The sequence below is a fragment of the Amblyomma mixtum genome, chromosome 3, assembly GCF_055824585.1.
Source record: "Amblyomma mixtum isolate Tamu chromosome 3, ASM5582458v1, whole genome shotgun sequence".
Lineage (NCBI taxonomy): Eukaryota > Metazoa > Arthropoda > Arachnida > Ixodida > Ixodidae > Amblyomma > Amblyomma mixtum.
In genome coordinates, this window is record NC_143014.1 from 93,276,218 (window position 1) to 93,302,142 (window position 25,925).

At 44.1% G+C, this 25,925-nt stretch overlaps 1 protein-coding gene across 2 annotated transcripts in view; it reads right to left on the reverse strand.

The window, feature by feature from the left end:
* The window catches only part of dpa (disc proliferation abnormal), a 45,038-nt gene that overhangs the window by 8,876 nt on the left and 10,237 nt on the right, over positions 1-25,925 (reverse strand). For both annotated transcript variants that reach the window (XM_089580126.1, XM_089580127.1), the window contains exons 6-18: positions 24,729-24,857; positions 22,854-22,932; positions 19,340-19,421; positions 15,657-15,866; positions 15,282-15,516; positions 14,847-15,089; positions 11,175-11,259; positions 9,706-9,852; positions 9,228-9,319; positions 7,212-7,314; positions 4,903-5,079; positions 2,150-2,243; positions 1,915-2,069 (exon numbers count right to left, since the gene is read on the reverse strand). In XM_089580126.1, coding sequence (XP_089436252.1) covers positions 1,915-2,069; positions 2,150-2,243; positions 4,903-5,079; positions 7,212-7,314; positions 9,228-9,319; positions 9,706-9,852; positions 11,175-11,259; positions 14,847-15,089; positions 15,282-15,516; positions 15,657-15,866; positions 19,340-19,421; positions 22,854-22,932; positions 24,729-24,857 — 1,831 coding nt within the window. The remainder of the gene's footprint in view (positions 1-1,914; positions 2,070-2,149; positions 2,244-4,902; positions 5,080-7,211; positions 7,315-9,227; positions 9,320-9,705; positions 9,853-11,174; positions 11,260-14,846; positions 15,090-15,281; positions 15,517-15,656; positions 15,867-19,339; positions 19,422-22,853; positions 22,933-24,728; positions 24,858-25,925) is intronic.

Genomic DNA, 25,925 nt, shown 5'->3' on the forward strand with positions numbered 1-25,925 from the left:
TAGTTTCGATGCTCAGGTGCATCTCTAATGTGAACCGCAGCCATGCACCCTATTCACTATCAGATTTGGCAGGCAGCTCCTGTGTGGTAAGCCTGTATCCCCCCCCCTAGTCACCATACTGTTGCAAGGTTCAAAGCTAAAAGCTCCAACTGAGGGGCCACTCCTTAGGGTGGGGCGTCATTATCATATTTGTCGGACAAGAGGATATGACCGCCATGCCAAGGTTGCCTGCATAGGCGTGCCACACAGTTGATGTCATCACATGAATACTCTATATGCCTGCGTGTTCATTGCAACCATGTCCCCTCATGTTCTCCCTGAAAATAGTTGCCATAGCCCTGATGTGCATTGCGAGTGTCACATCATCTTGTTCATACTCCTTAGAAAGCCTTAGTTACAAGTGTGGCTGTTATAAACAGGCTCAACCATATTGCATATTCTTTCAATACTTTACTCGGTACTGTGCCATAAATCAAACATAAAAACTGTGTCATTACAAAATTAATAGTGATTTAGCCAATAACAACACAGGTTGCTGACTAAATCAGCACCCTGACTGAGAGAGAAAAGCAACTGGTGATATCTGAACAAGGGTTCAAGCTACTCCAATGTATGAAAAAAGCCAGCAGTACATCTATTCAGTCACATTACCGTGTTTACCCAATTCCAATGTGCACCTTTTTTCGGGGAAAATACGTCTCAAAATCGCATGTGCGTTGGATTCGAGTACAAACCGAAACTGCCCCGTAGCTGCCCATCGTCATCGCCATTATACGATGTGGGAGCTAATTGCTGGCAACCATGGGAGCTTGTTTGCTCATCGTTTTCTGTGTCGCAGGAGCCGTTTTCAACCGGTGTGGTGCGTGTCGTTTCTGTCGGCGAGCGTGGCATGAAAAAATTCACAGGACGAACCGCCTCGCCTCGGTTTTGCTGCATTTACGACGTGCGTAGTAAGCTATAGCGTCGTCCGTAGCGTGACGGTGGTGTTCTGCGGCGGGCTCTCGGTGGGATATCATTTTTGAGAATGGATGCAGCGACCACGAGGAGACGTCGTGTCCGCCACAAGAATAGCTTTAAGCGCAAAGTTATTCTGCACGCAGAACAGAGCGGCAATAGGCATGCTGCCCGTCATTTTGGTGTGCCAGAGACTTGTGTTCGCGACTGGCAAAGACTGAAAAAGTCAATCTTTGAGTGCAAAATGTCAAGCAAAGGCCACCACGGTCCGCAAGCGGGGAGGTTTCCCGACCTTGAAGATGAGAGCTGGCTGACTTCACGCGGCAGCTTCATGTGGATCACATGCCCATCACCACCGAGGTGCTTTCAAGAAATGCGGAATTTCTAATGCCATGGACGGCACTCAAGACGAGATGTTGTGGTCGGAGAGTGAGAAGAAGCTGTCCAAGAGTGACAGTGAATGAAGTTCGGGTGAATAAACAGCCTGCTCTCCCCTCAAAATATAAAAACGGTTGCAAATTATTTTCATTCGCAGAAATAACATGCACGTTAGAAGCGGGGCTTGTAGTTTTTTTTTTTCGTCACCGAAATTGGGCGCGCGTTAGCATCGGTTCTTGAATGTTTTTTTTTTTTGGTGCCGTAAATTGGGTGCGCGTTGGAATCGGGTAAATACGGTACATGGGCCTTTTGGATGTCAAAACATACTCAAAATGTGGCGCCGTCAAAAAGTCACACAAGTACTACGGTACATGATGTGAAAAAGCACTTTGTCAGGACCCTCGCTAGTAATACATAAAGGGATCCTAAAATCATCAGTAACAAGCATCTAAAGTTCTACCTTGTGTCCTGATGCACTTTTGATTAATGTAGTGCTAGGGGCTTAGTACTGCACAGCAGTCATCAGCACCAGTGCCCTCTACCAGCAAACCATGCAGCAGAAATTGCACTGGATCATCTCACCTGGACAGCAAAGTGTGTGGCAACTGTATGTTTTCAATTATTGTCTTGTTAGTGTTCCACTGAGACTCCACTGGGTTTGCAGCAGCCAGAACTGAAGTGCGTGCATTCAGCTGACATATGATTCCTGCTTTGGCAATTGACAAAGTTTGTTGCTCCTGTTAGAAAAACAAAAGCTGAAGTCACCCCCACTGCTCAAAAATGCAGTGTCAAAGTGGCAAGTGGTCTTGAAGCTCACCATGACTTCATGCAGAATTGATCTCGTTGAATCACTCATCTTGTCAAACTCATCAATGCAGCAAATTCCATTGTCACTCAACACCAAGGCACCCCTGCAACAACAGTAGAAGTGCAGTTTCAAGGCACATGCAGAAGGTTCCAGAAATCTAATGATGTCTTACCACCAGGTGCCCTTGCAGTAATCACTGATACACGAACAATTATTGTTCGTCTACGTTCTACGCTTCGTCTTCGTTCTACGTGTTCCTTTCTGTGTCTGCGTCTTGTTATTTCGGCTGTACCCACCAAGAATTATGAACCAACTAGCTCAGTTTTCTACTCTTTTAACGAACAATTACTTAGGGTTACCATACGTATTTCCATCAAAAGCTTCACGTTTGGCTTTAGTACAATTTTCTCCATGAAGATAGCAGTTAAGGAGCTTTGGCTGTGATTGAAGTGCTACAAGTCACTTTCCTTTCAAATGCATGTATGCATTATGCGGTAAGCCTTAACATAGTTAGCAACATAATTAGAATCCTTTGACAAAATAAGCATCACCAACTTTCCTTATGATACATATTCAAATCGAGCAATGACAATGGCATGAAGTGGTTCATATAATTTTTTTTTTTTTTCTGTGCATCGCTGAGAAAATATACTTCAGTTTCCTTATCTTCAGCGAGAGAGGCTTGTTTTTTACTTTTTCGCAAAATCCCTCAGTGCAGAGTTACAGGATCAAGAATGGCATCACTGTCCTCAGCAAACACTGTTCAGAAACGATGCTTGCGAGTGAAGAGTCTGGAGCCAACAATTATTCAGCACCTTCCAGACATCGACATCCAGAAAATTAAGCCTAAATGAACTGGTGAAAACCTCAACCACAGAACTGAAGTCACGAGTATGCATGGAAACTGCAAATAAGTTTAGAATAAGAAGATACCGTATTTACTCGCGCAATGACCACACCCCCTTTATGTCATCGAGAATTCACCTTTGTTTTTTATTTTCTTAGCACATTCCTCAGTTTCGCGCTATCCGCAGCACAGACCTTCACAGCACACCAAAATTCTGCGAGCTGAAATTCTAACTGCGCACAGTTTAACTGGCTCCCTCACACTTTCAGTTGCTTTCTCTGACGAACGGTAGACAGCATGAAAGAAAACTTCCCGTAACCTCCAGAGCATGTGAGGCAGCGGAATCCGAAACTACAGGCACTACAGGACCATTACCAGTTTGGTTTGCTGCTAGTCAGCCAGTCACATGCAAGTATAGATGGCAGGAGAGGGCACCCCTTCATCACCTTCGATTTTCATCTGCCTAAGAATAGTGTAACTCCTGAGCGTATTAAATAATGCAACTATAATCGCATTATTACGCGCACAGCTAGATGCCATCCTGCAAAAGGCCACAGGGGGGACATGCTGACATAATTTCAGCCAGCTATTTTTCTGGTCAGTGAGGGCTGCTAGTTGAGGGCTTGGCTTATATTTGGAGCCAGCCTATATGCAGCAATACAGTAGAACTCCTCTATAGTAAAGTAACTCGGAAAGATAAGAGTTGTTGGTGATGGCATGGCTATGCCCTCTGGCTGCTTACTAAGTACGAAGTGTTGGTATACAAAAGAAACATTTAGGAATACCTGACATGCTGCTCTTATTGTTATCACATTATCATGTTTTCGACTTGGTTTATGTCTTGTGGAAGCAGTGCATTTGCATGAACATAATGCATTTAATTCCATGTGAAAACCAAAGCTTTGCAAGATCACAATGTCTTCCGTGACCTAAATGTCACTTAAAAGGCAGAAGCTAAGAAACGCCTGTGACACAGCCAAGCGTGGCAAAACCGCCTAAGCAGTGCCGCCGCTTCCCTGTGCTACGAATGTGCCCCCTTTTCTAGTTCTCACTGCACTTTTACTGGCTTTCCTTTCTCAACGACCCACGCCACTTTATTTCTATGTTCATATATGCAGCTTTACTTTTTCCGTGCACACCGCGTGCTTTGCTTCACGGCCTCAAGGTCTTCAACAAGTTGGCTTCTCGTCACAGCTTTCGAGCTTGGTCAAAGACGCCTCACAGAGCGCAGTTTTATCGTGTTCGATACCTATAAGCCTCACGTTCCTAGACGTCACGCGTGCCGCGATGTCATCATACCGCGGGAAGTACATCACCATACCCAGACACTCTTTACCATAGCAGTTCTTTAAAAAAAAAATCTTTACTATAACCGAAATAAAAAATGTGCAGTCATCTACGGAAGGCAAAACGGGACCACAGCTTCACTTTACTACATCAGAGTTTTTACGATAACCGAGTTTACTACAACAGTGTTCTACTGCATACGGTATCTTTTTTTCCAGTGATCAGGAAATTAAATATGCAAGATGAGTAAGGTAACTACTACGAGACTGCCATAAATTTGCGCAGATACTGCACATTCCTACAGAAATGTTACAAACTGTTCACAGGTTTGTATTTAGACTGCCTGCTACCTAAAAATAGTAAAGAAAAAAGAAAAGAACAGTACTATTCTGCCTTAATAAAAGTATCAGTTACGAAACATTGCATGAAATGTGAATCAGTGACTTATAAATTAACGACATAAGTAGAAGTGTGAAGTATCTGGAAAAGAGCTTCCCTTGACTGGACCTACAATAAGAACTAGTTTAGCAAAATGACAAAGCAAAATAGAAAGACTAAATTTGAACCTGTGTTTGAAAATGACATGTGTGCTAAGAAATCTCTTGGCAATGCAAAAGCTGCTGCATACGTTTGCAAGACCAGCTGCTTGGTCTCGGGGTCTTTGGTGACATAAGCAGTAAGGCCCACGGCACTTGAGCCCTTTCCAGAGGTGTACTGGCCACGCGGCACCAAGTTGTACACATACTGGAGTAGCTGTGATTTGCTTGTGCCAGGATCACCACACAGAAGGATGTTGATCTCAGACCTACACAGGAGAAACAACGAAGAAAACAAGTATTTTTTACATAAGATGCAGCTAATGTACATACAGTGAAACATCGTTAAATCGATCCCCATTAATTCTAAAATCCTGATAATTCAGTCTGCAGATAAGGTCATGGCCAATACCCATGTAAGTATATTGCATCGGACGCTGCTGGGCTCACACCAGAGGCCGCTGTCTCTGTATCAACAACATAGCGAGCGATACTGCTAATAACCTGGGTCATGTCAAATACCACGTCAAAGAGGTGCCCGTACACTTCTTATGTTAGGCAACAACAGCTTTGAAGACCTTCGGCCGGCCGTGGCGCCGAAAAACTGCGCGGCGACGGCAGCCTGGCTGCACATCGGCGAGCCAGCTGGGTAAAGTTTTGTACAGTTTCGGATGCCAATTAGTTCATCACTGATATTCTCACCACAAGGCGCCTCGTCATTCCGGCCACATGATTCTTCTGCTCTTTTGTTGGGGCGAAACTGCACGCTCATCATGCACTGTTCGCAGTTTGTACAGTGGCACCTCTTGTCATGGCCACAGAGAAAAGACTTAAATCAGCCACTAATTACTGTATTTACACGAATTTAGCGGGACCCCAAATGTAATGCAAGGGTTGCTTTTGCAGGCGTGAAAAAGTACACTAAGTAAAGCAAGGAATGTGGCCATAGTAAGTGTGGTAGAAGTGACTGAACAAAATTATACCAAAAATTAGCTTTTCTGAGGAGGCCACCATTGAGCCTTTACAAAATACAGCTCTTGCTACCACCGTCACCACCCAAAGATTTTATGTGCCCATTCTTTTCCAAGAAAGCCACACGAAAATTCAGATATGATCAATACGAAGGTGAGCACAGTCCTGCTGCACTGTCTCCATGTTGACTATGCACTAGAGGCCTTGTCATAATAAAACTTCTAGTAAATTAACCATGTAGTGAGTCGCGCCTCTTGAAAATTGGTGACCATTCTTGGTACTATTTAAACAAGCCATCGTCTTACGCACACAGTCAACAAAAAATTGTGCAAAATGTGTAAACCTTCGCTACATAAACAGAAGATACTGCTGTATGGCGTGAGCAACGGCTACAAGTATCCGCTGATGCCTCTCGATTTGCCTCCACTTAATGACGTGGCAGAACGCATGGTGGCGCTTCACTTCTATTTGTGGTAAAAGAAATTGCCGTTACATTCAAGTAAATACAGTAGGTGTCTGGCCTCTGGTTATGCAGAAGATTTGACCTGCTTCTTGAATTTCTTTTGAACATGTCTGTTTTCTCCAAATAGACTTTTTGGGTTTCAAAAAGCACAGCAGCACACATAGCTTTTTTGTGACGCTGCATGCTCCTTAAGCCATTTGCCCAATGCAGGTTTTGCCATCTCTAGGCCAAATATCACAGAAAATCTGAAATCTGAACTGAGCACGAAACAACCCATTCATGTTTTCCAATACATAGCAAGTCTTTCTTTTGATAGCCCACATTTGCATCCAGTTCTTTTCAGGTTACAATTTATGGGGTTTGATGTCCCAAAGCAACTAAGGCTATGAGGGATGTTGTAGTGGAGGGTTCGGGTAATTTCGACCACCTGGGGTTCTTTAATATGCACTGACATTGAACAGTACAAGTACACAGGCCTCTAGCATTTCGCCTCCATCGAAATGCAACCGCCACGGCCAAGTTCGAACCCACGACTTTCAGGTCAGCAGCCGAGCACCATAACCACTTAGTCACCACAGTGACAGTCTTTTCAGGTTATGAGATTTCCAATGTGTGCAAGGCATGACAACATAATTTTCTGCTAATGATGCATCTTAATACTTATCTACTTTACTTGGTACAGTTGACTGAGTTTGATTTCGAAGCGGTGCAAAAAACCTAACGATAAAAAACTTAACTTCTTTAATACATCTGATGGTGTTGAGACCAAAGGCTCAGTCCCAAAAGTTGAATGTTCAAAACAAGTGGGATTTGAAGTCCACTGTACACATAAAATTGCAAGTTCTGCACAAATTTTATCACTATGTTGTTTCAGAGAAGCAGTATGAACGCAACATGGTAATCAATTCTCTCAATCAATCAATATTTTAGATTCAGTGCTTGTGCAAATAACCTAGCACAATGTACCTGAACTTTCCTCGGCCAGTGTCAGCAAAGTCCTTCCGAGTGCCCCCAAAGAGCTGCAGCAGGATTCCCTTCTTAATGTCTTCATTCTCATAAATGCTTGGTGCTGCATGGAACACACAAGAAAATTAGGGCTAAACGCAGAACCACATGAACAGTGATATCTTGTTAAAGTAAAAGCTCATTAATTCGAACTTGAAGGCACTGGAAAAAATGTGAATTATCTGAAAATTCGAAGTATCGAATGACCCCGAAAAAACTCAAGAGCTGCTGGCAGCATGGTAAATATATTTGGTGAAAGACTGGGCAATGGCTGCCCCGATTTTAAGATGAGCACAGTGCAGCAGTGAATTTTTCACGCTTCTATCAATGCTCTATTACGTGCATACCAGCGGAAGCATCAAAGCAGAACTGCTCCAAATTGTAAGGGCCTCCCGCATCCTTAACGGCACGACTCGATGGAGCTCCACCACCACCGGGGAGAAGAGAGAATCACTAATGACGTGCCAATCAGCACCCGTAACAGTGCTGGGTTAGGTTAGTGAGCTGATGCTGGCATGTTGAGTCACCGCTGCTGTGGGCTGAAGCGAAGCAACGGAAAACGAAACCAAAACTAAGTGGTCGGCCTGTTCTCAGAGATGGGGCTGTCCACTTTCCATCACGCCTGCCATCACGCACACTTCAGAAGTGCACGAGCAACTCTGCACCATGGAGGTCAGGTTTTGAGCACGGCTATTTCGCCCCATGCCAGTCATACCTGGAAGTGGATTTGCTTCAGAAACCCATTTGAATCAACCGGTGCAAGGCACGGGTCATAGTGTCCGACACCATAGACATATACATGGCTCCTGGCCGGGACAGAGCTGGCAAATCGAATTATCCGGATTTCTGAATTAACGGGGGTTGAATTAACAAATTTTTACTGTACAAGACTCTGAGGAACTGCAAATAATTAGTCATTTGAGAGTTTTAGCTCCACTGTATGGTAAGCACGGCAATTACGGCAACTGCTACCATACGGCAAACGTGGCTAGGCAAGTCTGGCAATGATAGCAACAGCAACGCATTACCGTATTTGCCATATGGCTGTCCGGTTACGCTAAAACCGTCTACAGTTGCCAACCGATTTTTCGGACTTGGTGGCGCCCGAAAAATGGTCCGAATAATCGAACACTCCGAAAAATCTGTGAACTTAAAAAAAAAAAAAAACTTTTCTGCGAAAAACTGGCTTTAAAAATCGCGGAAATCGCCGCTCACCATGTGCCACCTACAAGCGATAATGCTAGCCTCTATCTGAGTCATAGCCATGCTTTTGTCATGTTCGCACCCTATCACATCATGATACCAGACAGTGCGATGCGGCCACAAGTCATGCCGCGAATGAATGCACTCACTGCGTGAAGCAAGAACAGTCAATTTGCATGGGGCAATGGCGCTCGTGAAGACCGAGAGGTAACCCATTGGTAATCCACGGGAAGATGCGAGCGGAAGCGAGCACCTCCGAATGCAGTTACCCCTCCCCACCTCTACCGCGTTTACTGCCCCCAGGAGGGAGCATCTGGCGACAACTTTGAAGCCTAGTCTTAACAAGTAAAAATATAGTAAACCTTCCAAGTAAATCTTCCAAGGTCAGCATGCACGCATCCGCATGCATGCTGATGGTCTGGTGCGTCAGGAAGCGTAAAATGTGTGAGTAAAAGATTTTTTTTTTTAAACTCGGGTAATAAATAAGGGGTGTACAAATTACGCGAGTACATATGGCAGTAAATTCAAGGTTTAATTCATCTAAATTCCATTTTTTGTGCAATGTTGCTTACCCAATGCTCTGGCAAGGCGCTGCACGCATCCGCATGCATGCTGATGGTCTGGTGCGTCAGGAAGCGTAAAATGTGTGAGTAAAAGATTTTTTTTTTTAAACTCGGGTAATAAATAAGGGGTGTACAAATTACGCGAGTACATATGGCAGTAAATTCAAGGTTTAATTCATCTAAATTCCATTTTTTGTGCAATGTTGCTTACCCAATGCTCTGGCAAGGCGCTCATAAATATCTGGAAGCCGAGACAAACGCTTGAGCTGCTCGATTCTTTCAGGAGTGAAGTGGCAGTCTTTTCTGCAACAATGCACAAACGGTGAGAAACTAGCAACGAAATCAATAGCTATAATACAAATCCACTTCTCATTCCTATTAAGCACATACAAATGGAGCACATAAAAGAAGATCGCCAAATCACAGCAAGAAGCAAAGGGTGGTCAGATGCAAAACAACACTAGAGGCTATAGGGAACACCGTAGTGGACGGCTACAGATTATTTTGAAAAACAATTCGTACTCTCTAATGCGCAGTGAAATTTTGTTGCACAATCGTCGAAATGTGACTGCTGTTGCCAGGATCAGACTCGCAAACTTGTGTTCAAACTTGTGTTCAAATGGCGCAGCAACTGCACCACAATGGCAAAAGGGACAAGAAAATGGATGGATCTAGACAGAGGCACGTACGCATCCTCGGAGTCTTCATAAAGGCGCTTATCGTCAAGTTTGCGGAAGTGCACAGCATCGATGTGAGTCTTGTACACAGCCTTTACAGTCCGCTGGCGAGGGTTCACCCTGACTGCAGATGCTCGATAAATGCCAGTCACAGTAATCCTACAAGCAGAAAAACAAGAAAAAACTTTTTTGAGGAAATATGAGTTTTTGAGGCCAGAAAGAGAGAGGAAAAAAAAAAAAAAGCAATACTGCAAACAACAAACATTTAATACAGATCAATTTGAATTTCTGCGACCTGAAATCATGCCACAGACTACAAAAGACTGATTTTTCAAATAAGATACAGACATTTACATAGCTGCATGAATGACATTTCATCCTTCCCAGCAAGCAGCACAAAAATTTTTGTTTCACAGTGCAGATAAATACATGACCAGGCAATGCTAAAACCAAATTTTGCTTAGGTTAGGTTTACGGGGGTTTAATGTCCCAAAGCAACTCAGGCTCTGGAATTTCACCTCCATCAAAATTCGACCGCCGCGGCTGGGATCATACCTGCGTTTTTCAGGTCAGCAGTCGAGCGCCATAACCACTGAGCCACTGCGGCAGCCTCAATTCTGCTTAGGAAGCTGATCTTCGTATACATAACACCACAGGTAATGACATCAACCTTTTCAGGTGCCATTTCTCTTCAGAAATTTCTACCTGAAGTCTTTACAGGCCATAAGAAAGTAAATTAGTCTGATGATTCGCAATGGATAACGAACAGTAATTGTTTTATAGGCATTGACAAGATTTTGTACAAAGTACGACAACAGTTGTAAACTAACACTGACATGCCACCGCGAAGGTTGTGGCGCTCGGCTGCTGAGGTCGAAATTTCCGGAGCCCTTCACTACGACGTCCCCCATAGCCCGAGTCACTTTGGGACGTTAAACCCCCATAAACCAAAACCAAATGCCAAGATTTGTACCAGAGAGATCGGGGATCCATATGTTTATTTCAAAGATGCACATGATGTTATAGTCGGATACAACTCAGGAACGAAGCGCCCTTCCAAGAAGGCCCCCCAGCCAATAGTGTCGACCGATTTTCATGGCACGGCGGCTAATCCGATTAAGCTGTGGTTGTTCCCCACTCCTCTGCCACTCCCTACGATTTCATGCTAGCAGGTCCAAGAGGATCAGTCAAGGGGGAGAACCATTCGACGCCATTGGCTGGATAGGCTCCTTTAGGGGGAATTTGCTGTTTTGTTCTAGAGTTATATCCGTCATAACAACACACACAAAAATTATATTATGAGTAGCAAAACCTGTCTGCACGAAAATAGCTGAAGACGTACTACCAGGACAACAGTTTGTAGAAATATTTAACATCCGAATATACCTTCGCCTGTTACACATTTTTCACAGACTGTCGGAGCACAAACACATTCTCTATTTCACCAGGATTCAAACATATCAGACATTTTAAGCACACACCTGTCACCAGGTTGAACAGCATCAACAAGGTCATTGTGAGCATAGATGAGTGCTGTGTGAGGTGTCTGGCCAGCAGGCATATCCTCTGGGGACGAAAAATCAAGCCAAATGTAAGCCAGAAAACAGACTACACAGCACACTGAATAATAAAGCCCATACACTAGATTCAGAAATAAATACAGAAGTTTAGGATTAACAGTGCCATAAGAAAGAGCGGGAAAATATGTAATGCCCTGAATATTCATTATGCGCATTAGTCCCATTTACAAAAAGCATATTAAAAGGAAGAAACAACTATTTGCAATACCTAGATAGCGTAGAACCCTCAGCCAGTCCCATCCAAGCTCCCACAGAAACCCATGAAATACAAACTGTGTTGTTACGTTGCAACTGTAGCAGCTTTCCTGTATCCTATGTCACCATTGCCACTTCCCAATAGCAGTTCACCCCGTGCCGGCATTTTTACAGCCTACATTTAGCACACACGGGAAAGCGATGGGGCCAAAGCGAAACTCTGGACTCCATCGGCACTTGGCCTCCACCTTTCAGCAGGTTCCGCCATGTTGCACCCACATCGACACCGAGCACACTAGCGGGAAGCATGAATCTTGTTGCGGCTGTAAGTGCAATTCCCTCACCACTGCGGGGCAAGCGCAAACGACCGAAGGCGCGAAAACGAAACTATGCCGCAGCAAACGCAGTGCTGGCAGTGCTGTACGAGCTGCACTTGTAAGGGTTGGTTCAGAGGTATATTTATAGCTTCCAAGAGATAAGAATTGCGTAGGACTAAAGTGGCTGCAGCAAAACTGGTGCAGAATAAGCGCACGCGCGAGTACAAATCTTGGCCCTTTACGCGCGCCCGCACCCTTCACTGCTGCCTCCCTTCCACAAACACCTGCTCAGGCAGACGGGAAGCCATTGCAGAGCGTTTAAGGCTTTCTATGCATGCAAACGATTGCAAGAGCATGCTCTCCTTACCAGAAGTAAAACGAACACAAACAAAAATTCTGACGGTTTAACTCGTTTAATCACGGAATACCATGCATTAGCACTTCGTTTTTACATGGTTGCGTTTGTTGTGTCTCAATGATTAAACATTGGCGTCACAGTTTTCAAGTCAAGTTGATGCCACAGTGTCACACACAGAGCACGAAAATCCAAATGGGTTTTCCCCTAACTCACGAGTGAAGATTTTTATCGCTGCAGCATTTTCAGCCAGACATGCATCTGATTTTCGCTTTTAGTAAGCCACCATCGCATCCAATCGCAACTGCCATTCTTCATCGGTTTCTTGCCGACGTTTTCTCTGCACATACTGCCTATGTACTTCCAATTCTTGTCAATTAGCCGCTACAACGGCCTCCATTGATTCCCACTACCGCTGTCAAGTTGCCCATTGTTCCCGTCGTCGCACACGACGATACTCTTCAACAGACAACCCGGACGATCCAGGGTTAGCCTCCGTGCTCACCCGTGAAGCAGCGCCACAGTAGAACAAGTTCAAACATGCCTAGCTGCAAATGTGAACCAGGAAGGAATTCTTCTTTTTCTGTTGCTATGGGATATTCCACGGGTTCCCCTCTATCCCCAGCGTGGCAGCTGCGGCACCAGTGACGTCAAGAATGGCGCATGCTCGTGATTGACTCCTGCCCCTTCACTCCCCCATGGGCGCGCGCAAAGGTGAAAGAGGCCTCAGCGACATGTATGTATACGTATACCCGAAATTCATAATGTGCAGCTAGAAGTGACAGTGCACTAAAAACACCAGGCAACAATGTACTTTATTTTTAAAGCCCACTTCCCGGCTACCACGTTTCCCGGTTGGTACTTTTTTTTTTTTGCCATCCCGCAAAAAACGTAACAGTGGGGTTCAACTTACTTCTTTTCATGTGCTTTCTTTTATGTGCTAGTTAGATAGCTCTACAAAATGACTTCGGTACTTCGTGACAGGAAACAAGCACTGAAATCACATTTACCTTCGCATAACGTCCACATTTTTAATAAAAACTTGAGGGACACTTAAGTTCACATTAAGTGTACAATGCATAGCATTAATGGGCCCCTATGGTCGCTTGGAGGTCCCCTGACACACCCTTTCACAGACATTGACACGCTTGTTGCCATCATATACTGCTGCTTTATTACACATCATTGACCATATTAACTGGCGATGCTAATTAGTGACCCTAATAATTAAATGGTCCTGTAATGTAATTCGGCTACTGTGCGATGCGAGGTACTTGTACAAGGCCTCCATTTATCCCACTGAACAGACATTTCTCAGCGGTGTAGAGGAAGCGTGCCTGGCTCCCAAACCAAAGGAGAGCATTAGATTCCGCCTGACCGCCTTTTTTTCTTTTCAGCGAAACAATGAAACTGCTATTTTACACCACTATCCTCTAGATTAACCAGGATTTTCCAGTCACGCTGATGCCGGGTTTTCCGAAGAACGGGACAGTTAACATTATCGTGTTAAAAGCCTCTAATTTTTCAATGACCTCAAGGGCAGGAGACAAAATTAAAAGGGATTTGAAGAAAACTCGCTGACAAGGCTGAGTTCCTTTCTTGCAAGAATACCCTTTTCAACAGCAGCTGTTGCTGCTTCCCGTCTCTCGACAGTTCACCAGAAAGTGATGCATCAGTACCTCCTGACAAGTGGTTTGCATCAGCCTGAGCAGACATTTGACGGTTCTGTTGTACTTTCAGATCGGGCAATGTGACCTTTTTAAAACACGTTCTGCCAGCTGTTAAACTAAGTCAACAAACATTGACAGGAGACTGCTCTCCCAGAGAGCAAAACCTCCCAGACTCTTGATGTCCTCCACAATAAAGAAATGACTGCAGTATCATGCACTCCATGGTTCTGCAGATGTCTCTCGTGCACGGGCTTTCCAAACCATAACTATTCAAAATACAGGTCATATTTACTTCCAAGGTTTTGAATAAATACAAGCAGCACTGCTATATTCAAGAAGGCCCATGAACAGCTTTTATGGAAATCCCAAGTATTCATGATTTCCAAGGGAATGCATGACCCCCTTTACACTATAATGTCAACAGGTTTTTCCAAAACTATGAGGCAAAAAAGAAACCAATTAATTCGCCAGTCAGAATTTTTTCCTTCTTTACAAATTATGAAAAATTAGCCAGACAGAGGAAAAGGTTAATGTTAACTTATGCTTGAGTACTATTAAGTATAGCAAATTCATGCCACTAACCACTGTCTACACCAACAGGCCTTATTTCTACAAGCAAACCAAGTACCATGTGTTGTTTCATGATACTTGATGAAGGACACTGCATTCACTGCCATCAGACTGAAGAACTAGTTCACACACGCGCACATGCACACACATCCTGCACAAAACAGATTTACTCAGAATTGATAAGTTTTTACAAGCCGAAGCTATACCCAGGCTATGAGGCAAGCTGTAGTGGACAGCTCAATTCCAACCGCATGGAGTTCCTAATCTACACTGAAACCAAAGCACATAAGCACTTTTGCAACTTGCTCACCCCATCCACTCCGCTTATCAGTATGTAGCCACTCTAGCAGGGTCAAACCCACAAAATTAAGCTTACCACCAATACCATTCAGCTATCCAAGTGGGTCAGCGCACTTCTATACTGCTTTGCAAGTAACAGTGAAATAAAGGAGAAAAGAGCTCTTGCCTGGTGCTTCTTGCAGCTTGACCATCTGCTTATCTGAAAACTGTGAGCGGTTGTGTATCAAGGTGCAACTGTACTTGGCTGAGCAATGGCGACAGGTCACAGGCTCCGCTATGCGGCCTCGGTCAATTTCCACAGCCTCAACGAATGCACAAGCTGTGCAGCGAAAGAAAGCTTCACGCATCTCTGGGATCAGGTTGGAGGTACGGATGATCATGCCACAGATCGTAACGAGTTGGTCAATATCTGAAAAAAGAAAATAAATAAATAAATAATGCTGCGTTAGCAATAAAAAAAGATTATCATTAAAAGGTACTGAATGAGACACCTCCTCAAAGAGAATCAACATCCAAAAACAAAACACACTACAAAAGCTTGCAAATGCCAGGCACACAAGAAGATGAAGCAAGCCTCTGCATTCAAAAATGACAAATGCACCTTCTGGGTTGAGAGCCCTCATGCTCTGAGTCTTCTCAGAGTTGAATGGACGGACTTGAATTTGATGGGGCAGTTGTGCATCGGGATACTTCTCAAAGAACACCTCGTTGGCAGCCATATCAAAAGTGGGAATCACTTCCTGGGGATAACACTTGAGTTGCCGATACAGGTCAGCATCAAAGTTGGCCACGTGCTGACAGTTAACATTGAGGAATGGCTCTTCCAGCATATACAACTGTTAAAGAGGAGAAAAAAAAAAGACAAAAATGTCTTTCACTGCCGTCTTGTTTCATAACATTAACACAATTCCATCACTTCATGCCAAACAAATTTTACGACTAAAAGCTTCTCCAAAATCCATAAAACGGATCCTACCTCTTCAAGCTTCTGCAAGTACAGTGGTTGCACAGGGTCAACACCGTCCATGAGCTCATCAGTGGCAAGATTTGCTTCTGCAAAGGTACGCAAGAACTGCTTAAACTTCTCTTTGCAGTGGCTCACCACCACATCAGTGCCCCATATGACAAGCTGAGGGCCAGTTCCAGAATCGCTTGTGGCTACAGCACCAGTCTGCTCTCCTGTATCCTGAAAAACAAATGAGTGTGGTTAAAAAACTGACAAATAGCAACAATGCCCAACTCAATCGACCATTACAAATCAAATTGCTTAAAAACTATGACAGCAGTGTTTAGGATTTGCCCTTCGGGTCAACAGAAAGGAGACAGCACAGGCAGATGAAAGGAAATCATTGCACTTTGTTTTTTTTTGATCAACTCAACAAAAACCAAAGTACCGTATAAAACCACATATAATATGGGCCCGCATATAAATATTAGGTCATTGAGGGATAGCAAAAAAAAAAAAAAGTTTCTACTGACATATAATGCGAGTGAGGGAAGCTCAACAAAAACATTTATTTGCACTGCACTGTCGTCAGGTGTACTGTCATCAAGAGTCCTTGTCAGATATTTTTACATCGAAATCATTCGTGCCCGTCAAGCATGTTCGATATCCCGCATTTCCAGAAAGCGCGACCAACGAGCTTGCTGTGAATGCTGGCCCATGCATCCACAATCCAACTGCACAGTATGGCTGGAGAGGCCCATTTTAGACGCCTCGCTGCAGTAACTGCAGGCTCTCTCTCCCCTCCCTACCTCATTAAGTCGAGGTAACGGCGCTTGGTACAGTGCCAATGCTTTCCGCAGCTACAATTATTTTTCAGAGTGCTTTCGTGGCCCCAACATCGTTTCAGGCATGAACGTCCTGTTCAGAGGTCAGCATAGTGAAATGGCATCGAAATCAAAACAGCCAACCAATGACACTTATAGATAGCGTCCTCTCTCATTGGAACCATTATGATGATAGTGCTGAATAGTTACGAAACCAGAGCTACAGATTTGGGCAGATCCACATATAATTCAAGTGGTAATTTGACATGCTAAAATATAGAAAAAAAACTTATTATACACGGGTCTTTATGCTACGTACCATCTTAAAACAAGGTCAAAGGTACAGAACATAAGTATTCTGCTCATGCAAACATTGCCAAAAATAGATGTTTCTGTTGCATGCGGTCTTAAATGCATAGCACTAAACAGAAGCAAGCTAAATGCAACTAATTATCGCTTAAATCTAGAGACTGCCATATTAACTTTTCAGGCAAGACAAGCTGGTGTTCGGCCATTCATTTCGAGCACAGGACAAATAAAAGACAGTGCAACGTATTACAAAATAAGTGAACAACTTTTATATAAATCTGCTAAATATTCAATATACTGTATAAACGCATACAAGGGCCACACTTTTTTTTTTTTCCAGATTCGAGGGCAAATTTTCGGGCTACAGCCCATGCACGGGATGTGCGAAATTTTTTTTTTTTTTAAATTAAAAACACAGTGATCAGGGAATGAGTGGCGTTTATTCTAAGTTCAATCGTCACTAGCGGAGTCTTCAGACTCAGAGCTCATGCTGTGCTCTGGTGCATGCTCATCCCACAAGAAGTCACACAACATGTCCGTTGTCAATGCGTAGCCGCTGTTTCCCACTTCCACCGCGTAGCAGAGCAGCTGGTCTTCCAGTTCAGGAAACTTGCACACCTTGCCTTGCCTCGAAAGCGCGCCCTTTCACAGCTTGTGTTCCTCAATGCATCCTTCCGGATGCATCATCGTCGAATGCACTTCTCATCCACATCGAATTTACTGCCTGCCGCATGCACGTTCGAGAGGAAATTCCTAGCCCTGTAACTTTAAGGTGCTTGCGAATCGTGCTAAAATTTCAACGCTCGGCGGCAGCACAAGGAAGCCAGAACTACAGTGAACTACAATGCTACCACAACTCCCATGCCTTTGACAGCCACAAAAAGCTGCAGCTGATGATACTGATGCTGATATGGATAGCGGGAGCTCGCAGCGGAGGAAAAAGTTGACGATGATGATGACCCGCGGCCTCGGGCGCCATCCATGGGTGGCACCTGGAAGCTCCCATGTGCGTGCACAGCCGAGCTCGAGGAGCGGCGGCGGTGCGCGCGCTCCTCTCCAGACTTGCTGGGCACATGCGTGGCCTCTGCGATCAAGCGGACCGTTCCTCGCAGCCGAAGCTGATCGCGGAGGCCACGACTTATACATTTCGAAAATGATTCCTGCGTGGGCATGGAAAGTTTTAAGTACGACCCTTACACGGATTTTTTTTTTTTTTTTTCAAATATTTCCTTTTGGAACACTAGGGTGTGGCCCATACATGCGTTTATACGGTACATTCTTCTATGCAACAAGATAAAGAAAGTCATAAGGTTTTATTTTAGAGATTTATCTATGAGAAAAGTTTCAAAACAGTCAGTTTATTTCTGAAAAATTAAGGCATTAAAATCAAGTTCATCTCGTACCATAACCCTCCAGGTACATAATCGCCAACATTTTCCTAGAAATATTATTCAGCGTGTTTAAAACAAACATCACAAAGGCAATAGTTTGCCACACACACACATATATACACACACCTATCTGTTCAACATGTTTGGCGGCTGATACAAGCACCTCTGATAGACAGTAGAACCCCTCTACAGTAAAGTGACTCGGACCAGCAAAAATCTTTACTATATCAGTTGCTGATGGCATGGCTCTGCGATTGCTGTTTGGTAATTAATTGGCTACTTACTGAACACAGTGCTGGTTTACAAAAGAAACACTCAAAAATACCTTCCATCCTGTTCTTATTGTCCCTTTATGTCATAATTAATTATTTTCAGTTGTCTCATCACATGTTATCACATTTTCGACTTTATTTACATTTTGTGGAAGTATCGCATTTGCACACATACAATGTGGCTACAAATATAACGTATGTTTGACTTAATATGAAAACCAAAGTTTTGTGTGAACACGGCGATATTTTTCGCAGCCTCAGCGTCGTTCAAGAGGAAATTGTTAAGAAATGTATACAGCACAGTTAAGAAGTGGCGGTACCGCTCACGCAGCACCGCCGCACCTCAGTTTCTTGCCGCCACTTCCCTGTGCTTCGCGCTGCTAACGTTCACTGTTTTCTTCCCTTCCCTACTCTTCACTGCACCTTTACTGTCTTTCATTTCTCAATGACCCGCACTGCTTTCTTTCTGAGTACATAGTTAGCTTTACTTTTTTTTTTTCGTGCGCGCCACGGGCTTTGCCTCACAGCCCCAAGGACTTCCAGAAGTTGGCTTCTCCTCCCAACTCCCGAGCGTTGTGGTGAAGCTATCTCAAAGAACACACTTTCACTGTTTTTATTATTGTTGGTATACATTTGCCTTCGAATGTTGGCCTCGCGCGTGCCGCGTTGTGATCATTCCGCGGGCAGTACATCGCCACGGCCAGACGCTCTTTAGTATAGCAGTTTTTTTAAAATAATATATAATATAAATGAAAAAAAAAAAAGTAGTCTTCTATAGAAGGCAAAATGGGACCGCAGTTTCATTTCACTGTATCTGAGTTTACTATAGCGGGGTTCTACTGTACTCATTTAATATGTTATATTTGTTAGTGTATTTTAAAAATGGAACAAGCAATTAGGAAAAACAGATTACTTACTCCATCACTGGCACCAATTGCAACCTGCCGCATGCGTCGGTCATTTCGAATATCAGTCCTGTGCCTGATTGGTGTTCCTCTCCTGAGGGCACATCAAACATGAATTTTGTAACTTTAGCACTAGCTTAAATATTACATGTAAATAACTTTTATTGTACCGATTTTAAGCTTCCAGAATGTGAATTACTGATAAATGCTCTTGAGGCATACTTAAAAAGTTAAAAAAAAATGAAAAAGCAAATGCCAATAGACAGAAACTGCAAAAACATTTTGGTTAATACATTGGCCTGCAAACTTGCATTGAATACTTTGCTTAAAGACAAGAAAACCCACACTACTGGCCTCTGGCAAAAGTTAATCCGGTGTAGATACGGAGACAAACAATGCAAAGTGCAGGAACTACTAGCCTATTACATAAACCTACATGCATTGTGAACTGCTCCAGCACATTGTAACGAAATCAACCTAGACAGAAAATGAAACCTGATGACCTTAAGAAAATGTTTGACACATCTCAATTATCTCAGTTTACTTGAAACAAATTATTTTTGAACTCCATTATAATTTGCAGAAATAAGAGAGTGAATTTTATTTCATAATTATAACTCGAAGCTTTCCAAAAGAGTAACTTTGGACTAATTTTCTTTCCTGTTTCCAGTAATGACACTTTTCACCCCTCTCTCGCTCTCACACACGCACGCACGCACGCACACACGCACACTTCCCAATGAGCTCTTCCTCAGTGATTGCTTAATACAATGTAAAATCAATGATCAACCAACCAAACTACACTCAAAATGAAGTGCAAATATACAATGAGCAAGAAAGTAAAAAAAAGTTAGAGCAAGAAAACTTGCCTGTAAAGAGTAACAAAAACCAAGAATACTCTCAGTTATATCTGCATAATAAATTCCAGTTTTGTCCAACTCAGCGCAATAAATATTCAGGATTACTCATTCAGAAGACTTAAACGGGGTATAGGCAGCTCTGGGCGCTGATTTCTACCTTGAAAGATCCCTACAGGCATTGAAATCATGACTCTCTCCCCTCATTTTCTAGTTATGAAATTCTTTTTATCTTTTCAACCCCAGCCAGGACCCAGCATCCAATCATGCCACATCCCAGTGCTCCTCACCATACTGAGCCCACAATTAAGCATGGATACTGAGTACCAGCAACACTAGGTTTTACAATATTGTGCCAAAAACAAAAGCAAGAAAGCCCCAGCACCATGGACCCTGTTGCTTCACCCAACTATTAAATCCTAACAAGATAAAGCTGACTGACACTTAAGCAATCTGAGCCCCAGAGTGCAAAAGCTCACATTAATGTGGTTTCCACGTGCAACTGGCGATGAAATGAGGTGAGGCATGCGGCAGCCAGCAAAAACTTGAAAAATGCATCGCCGCGCCATCTGACCTAGCACTTCTGGTTTCGAGACCATGGTGAGCGTATCACATCCTTCCATGCTCACTGCCAGTCTTTTTCTGGCTTCCCGCAAGCAAGCTGGAGATGAGGACGCTAGGCACAACGGGCACTGGCTTTTAACCACCATGTTGCTCGCGCACTTTGGCAACGCCCGATGGGTGATGAAGTCTGCGCTGCTCACTTAGCCGTGATTAGGCAGATAACATATTGTTGCGAGACCTTGCTTTGTTTTACAGCATCAGCTATTCATAGATCTTATCCCAGTTTAACAGCATAGGCCACCCCACCTCACAGGAGCGTCAGCATGTCTGGAGAATTCTCAACCACGAGGTCGACAGAATTTGTCAAGGAAATCACACTCACAAACACTCCCTACTCCCTTATAACTCCCTCCCCCCCTTTTAAAGCATAAGGCAATAGGTATAAAGCAATAGGCATAAAGCAATAGGCATAAAGCAATAGGCATAAAGCAATAGGCATAAGGCAATAATGCATGCTGAGCGGGTTCGTTGTTGATATAAATAAGATGTTAACTGCACAATCCCCACAAAGAATACAGCAAACGGCATACTCTCCATTGCCCATCGTGTGCCGCCGAACTACAAAAGCGCCGTGGTGGTTGAAGAACAGCGACCTGTTGTGCCTAGCAATGCATCTCGGAAGTTTGTTCGTCGGAACCGAGAAAAAAGATACGGCTGTGAACATGAAAGGACACACATATGCAAAGGTCCCGACACCAGAAATACGTCAGATGACGCAGCACTACAGTTTTGCAGGTTTTTGCCAGCTGTCGCGTGCCCCCCTTCTTTGGTCTCCACTTGCACAACAGCTCCCCAAGGAATGTGGAATGCAAAGACACAGGGGTCTCAGTTTGGCACAGCACAAAGCTGTGTGTTTGTTGCCAGGCAGCAAAGAAGGATTCAACATGGAGTTGCAGTCACACTTTACAAGCACAGAGCAGCATGTACTACAATCGACAACCGAAAATTCGGATTCCCAATTTTTCAGACAAGCTTGATTATTCGGACTTTTGCACGGCACCGCGACATGGCCCATAGAACCAATGTATAAGAGCACTTGAAATTTCGGACGCATCACAACCAACTGCTGTATTTTCTTGCACTCGCCATCATACCAAGCCGCCATATAATGCGTACACAATGCAACCTCATTAATTCAAACTGCAACGAAGATAGAAAACTTGGTCAAACAAAACGAAATTAAAGCCTAAAGGGAGCCTCCTAAATTTCTGGGCTGAAGTTCCCACGAGTCAAGACATTGTGCCTGTGTGGTTTCAATTTCATACCGTTCTTAGATGCCGCACAAACGTGAACACTGGACACAGTTTGCGGAACTCATTTATCCTGCAGTCTATCGTCCCAACAATGGGAAGAAGAGCAAAGAGCGTGGGAGGCATACGGCTTCACGGAGACGGTGAGCGCGGAAGAAAATTGTGGTGCATTTCAAAGCGAGGTCAAAACGCACCACAATCCGAACTTTTCTATCATAAATCGGTTTCAATCGTAAATCGTAAGGCATATTTTCTTCACATTCGTATTTGAAAATTTCAATATTACCACATCCCTATGAGAAAGTGATAAACTAATCATGGCCGGCAAAGAATAATTCTGCCTGGGAGCAGTGCCCAGCATATGTGGGCTGCTGCTGTATGCATTCCATTTTCATGAAACTTTCTGGCCTATCTATACAGGCTCAGGTGTAAGGAAAAAATAAGAAAAAGTATCTGCTATCTTGGGACACTATATTACATCTCACAAGTGATTTCACAGTGGAGTGGAAGCTACGAGCACGAGGCAATGATTTCCAGACCTGTGCAGTTGGCTCACAAGCGCACGAGACCAGCACAACTGTGGAAGCCATAACCTCGCGCTCTTAGCTTCCACCCCTTTGCGAAACCATTTGCAAGATGCAATATAAGCACCAAGTCTAGTTTGATTCAGTACTCCCCTCTAGCATGCTTTTAAGCCATGGGTTTTGCTACAAGCAGTCTTCGAAAAACTGCGCAACCTTACTTCACTAACTTTTATACACAAGTTCTCAAGCATGCATGCCCGCATACACTCACGCATTAGATCTAGGAGTCCCAGTTGCAGAGCTTGGAGTTCCATAGTGCAGGGGTGAGCTCAAATCCAACTCTGTAAAGACTGGCGAAAGCAAGATTTAATTGGCAAGCTTATCCTGTGATTTAAGAATGTACATCAAAACTGTGAAACAGTGTAGTGTATAGCCCACACCAAAGCAGGCACCATATGCTCAGCTAAGCACTGGCAGACATGAAACCAAAGAATCAAGCTGCAGAATGCGGCAGACAGCTAGCCCAGCAACCGGGAGCCTGTGCAGTAAAACGCCTCTATAATGAAGCACATGTAGGTCAATATAGGTCACTGCAATATAGGTCACTTCGTTAAAAGCATCACACATCCTACTGCCCTAAATAAAGCAGAGCATGCACACTGAGAGAAACAAACCTTTATTCCTCATCCCTCAAAAGACCCTTCGTCAAAATTTTTTTTTTCTAGAGTGCAGCAGAGGATCGCAGAGGATTTGCAGAGGATTGCAGCAAGTTCCACCATGAGCTCTAAAAGTGATGCAAGGTAACCTTGCTGGGTGCCAAATACCACTACAGCTGCACAGATGATTATAACTGCTGGTTGAAAATTGGTTTTTGAGGGAAAGAAATGGTGCGGTATCTGTTGCACATCTCGATGGACACATGAAACGCGCCGTAAGAAAAGAGATAAAGGAGGACACATGGACACATGAAACGCGCCGTAAGAAAAGAGATAAAGGAGGGAGTGAGAGAAGAAAAGAAAAAAGAGGTGCCGTAATGAAAGGCTCCAGTATAATTTCGACCACGAGGATCTTTAACGTGCACTGACATCGCACAGCACATGGGCACATTTTTGCATTTCGCCTTCATCGAAACACAGCCACCACAGCCAGGTTCGATCCAGGAAACTCCGGCTCAGTAGCCGAGCACCTTAACCACTTAGCCGGTTCATTAGCCGTTTGCTCATTAATGCTCGCTTGGCCGTCGGTGCCTTCCCTTTTCTCTTTAATGGCCTCCGCTTTTGTCTGCGATCAGCCTAGAGCAGACCCGTACCTCTTCTTCCACCGAGATGAAAATGCCCGCCGTCACACATGGTGCTGAGTTACAAGCAGCATATGCATTTATCAATTCCCGAAGCTCAGTAGCAGGGTTGAACAGTGCCAACAGCGCACCACCCTTGCTTTTCTGATGGAAAATGCATGGACACAAAGACCCACATGCTTGCACTTGCAGTGGAGAAGTGATGAGGCACAGGGTGGACATGATGTCACTTCACCGTCACTAAACTGGAGGAGACTTGTCTATCTCGCTGGCACATAGTAAGTGAGGGGGGGGGGGGGAGAAACTGGCGTGGACCACCACTGATTATGCTGGCCTCACCCCTTTAATTTTTTTTTTTCCTTCCTCCCCAGCCCCACCACTGTTGCTAAGCGAAGGAGAAGGTCTATTGGTTTTGGTTTATTGGGGTTTAATGTCCCAAAGCGACTCAGGCTATGAGGGACACCGTAGTGAAGGGCTCCGGAAATTTCGACCTCCTGGGGTTCTTTAACGTGCACTGACATCGCACAGTACACAGGCCTCTAGAATTTCGCCTCCATCGAAATTCAGCCGCCGCGGCCAGGATCGAACCCGCGTCTTTCGGGCCAGCAGCCGAGCGCCGTAACTACTGAACCACCGCGGCGGGCCGCGAAGGAGAAGGGAAGGCCACTGACGCGCGCTGTTAAGCGATCATTATCGGTGGTTGAACATACACAAGGATCCCGTCAACATGCCTGATGATGCTTTTAAGCGGCATTTCAGGCTGCTAGAGAGATTATCTTTTTTTTTTTTTTTTTGCTATTGACAGCTTATATTGACTACCATGTTTCTAAAGAACTTGCTGCACACTACCTGGTAGGTTTCTTTGGTATGGGCTGGAAGGAGGCACCTCATTGACGCCATCAACGGAAGATGACGGAACGGCAGAAGTGCCAGCTGCTCCACCGTCAGTACCAGTGCCATCCCTTTGTCTGCGAGATGCTGAAAGTATTCATGAAATAGATATACTACTATGTATTCTCATTCACTATAATGAACAAAAAATGCTCTGTCATGAAATGACAATCAGCAAAGCAATAATGCTATGCCCAATAATGTTAGAGAACAAAGAAACTCTACCTGTTACTAGATTACCACTTCTCCCAGAAAATAAAAACCACAAGAAAACATCGCCATGAAATTTTCCACGAAGCATGTAATAAGCCTGTAGAGCATGCAGTAGGCCTGAAGTAGGAAAAATTTGGAAGTGTCAATGGTACCTTATGTTTTGCAGCAGGATGGAAAATTGGGCTGGCTGGTAAAGGTGTATTTTGGGTGGGACAGCATATCACACAGATGACACAAACACAGATGAACAAAATTTCGACCACCTAGGGTTCTTTAACGTGCACTGACATCACACAGTACACGGGCCTCTAGAATTCCGCCTCCATCGAAACTGAGCCGCCACGGCCGGGATCGAACCCACGTCTTTCGGGCCAGCAGCCGAGCACCGTAACCACCGAGCCATCGCAGCGGCGAACGTAAAAATGACTATGGCAATGACTACACTGTCAGGCATCGCTGCGTTTCCGAGTGTCATGAAAAGTAACATTAAAATTTTTTCCCTTTCAATCCAAATAACAATTAACGTTACCTTTCAGAATGTATTTCATGTTATTTCAGACACAGTGGTGCTACCATCTGCCTGTCATTTCTACCAATTTTAGCACTGAAAAATTAGGTTTATGGGCATTTTGGAGCAGATTGGAGCATTTGTATTCCATTGCTAGGCACATGGCTTACCCATCAAGCAGCTAATTCTGAAATCTTATACTGTAGAGAAACTGTGGAGAAGAATTTATACTGTCTAGAAACTGAACCCTGGCTAACGTCAAACCTCCAGGGAATCCCTTGCCTGCAGTACCTTGGAAATATTATTTTCAAGGTGCCTTTCTACATTTTTACCAGGCAAATGATGCTGACAAGTAATTTCGAGGCTTGCTTGATTATCTGTAGTACATCTGTTCTCATTAAAACCAAGTTCTCAGTCAGCATTCCCACGTATCA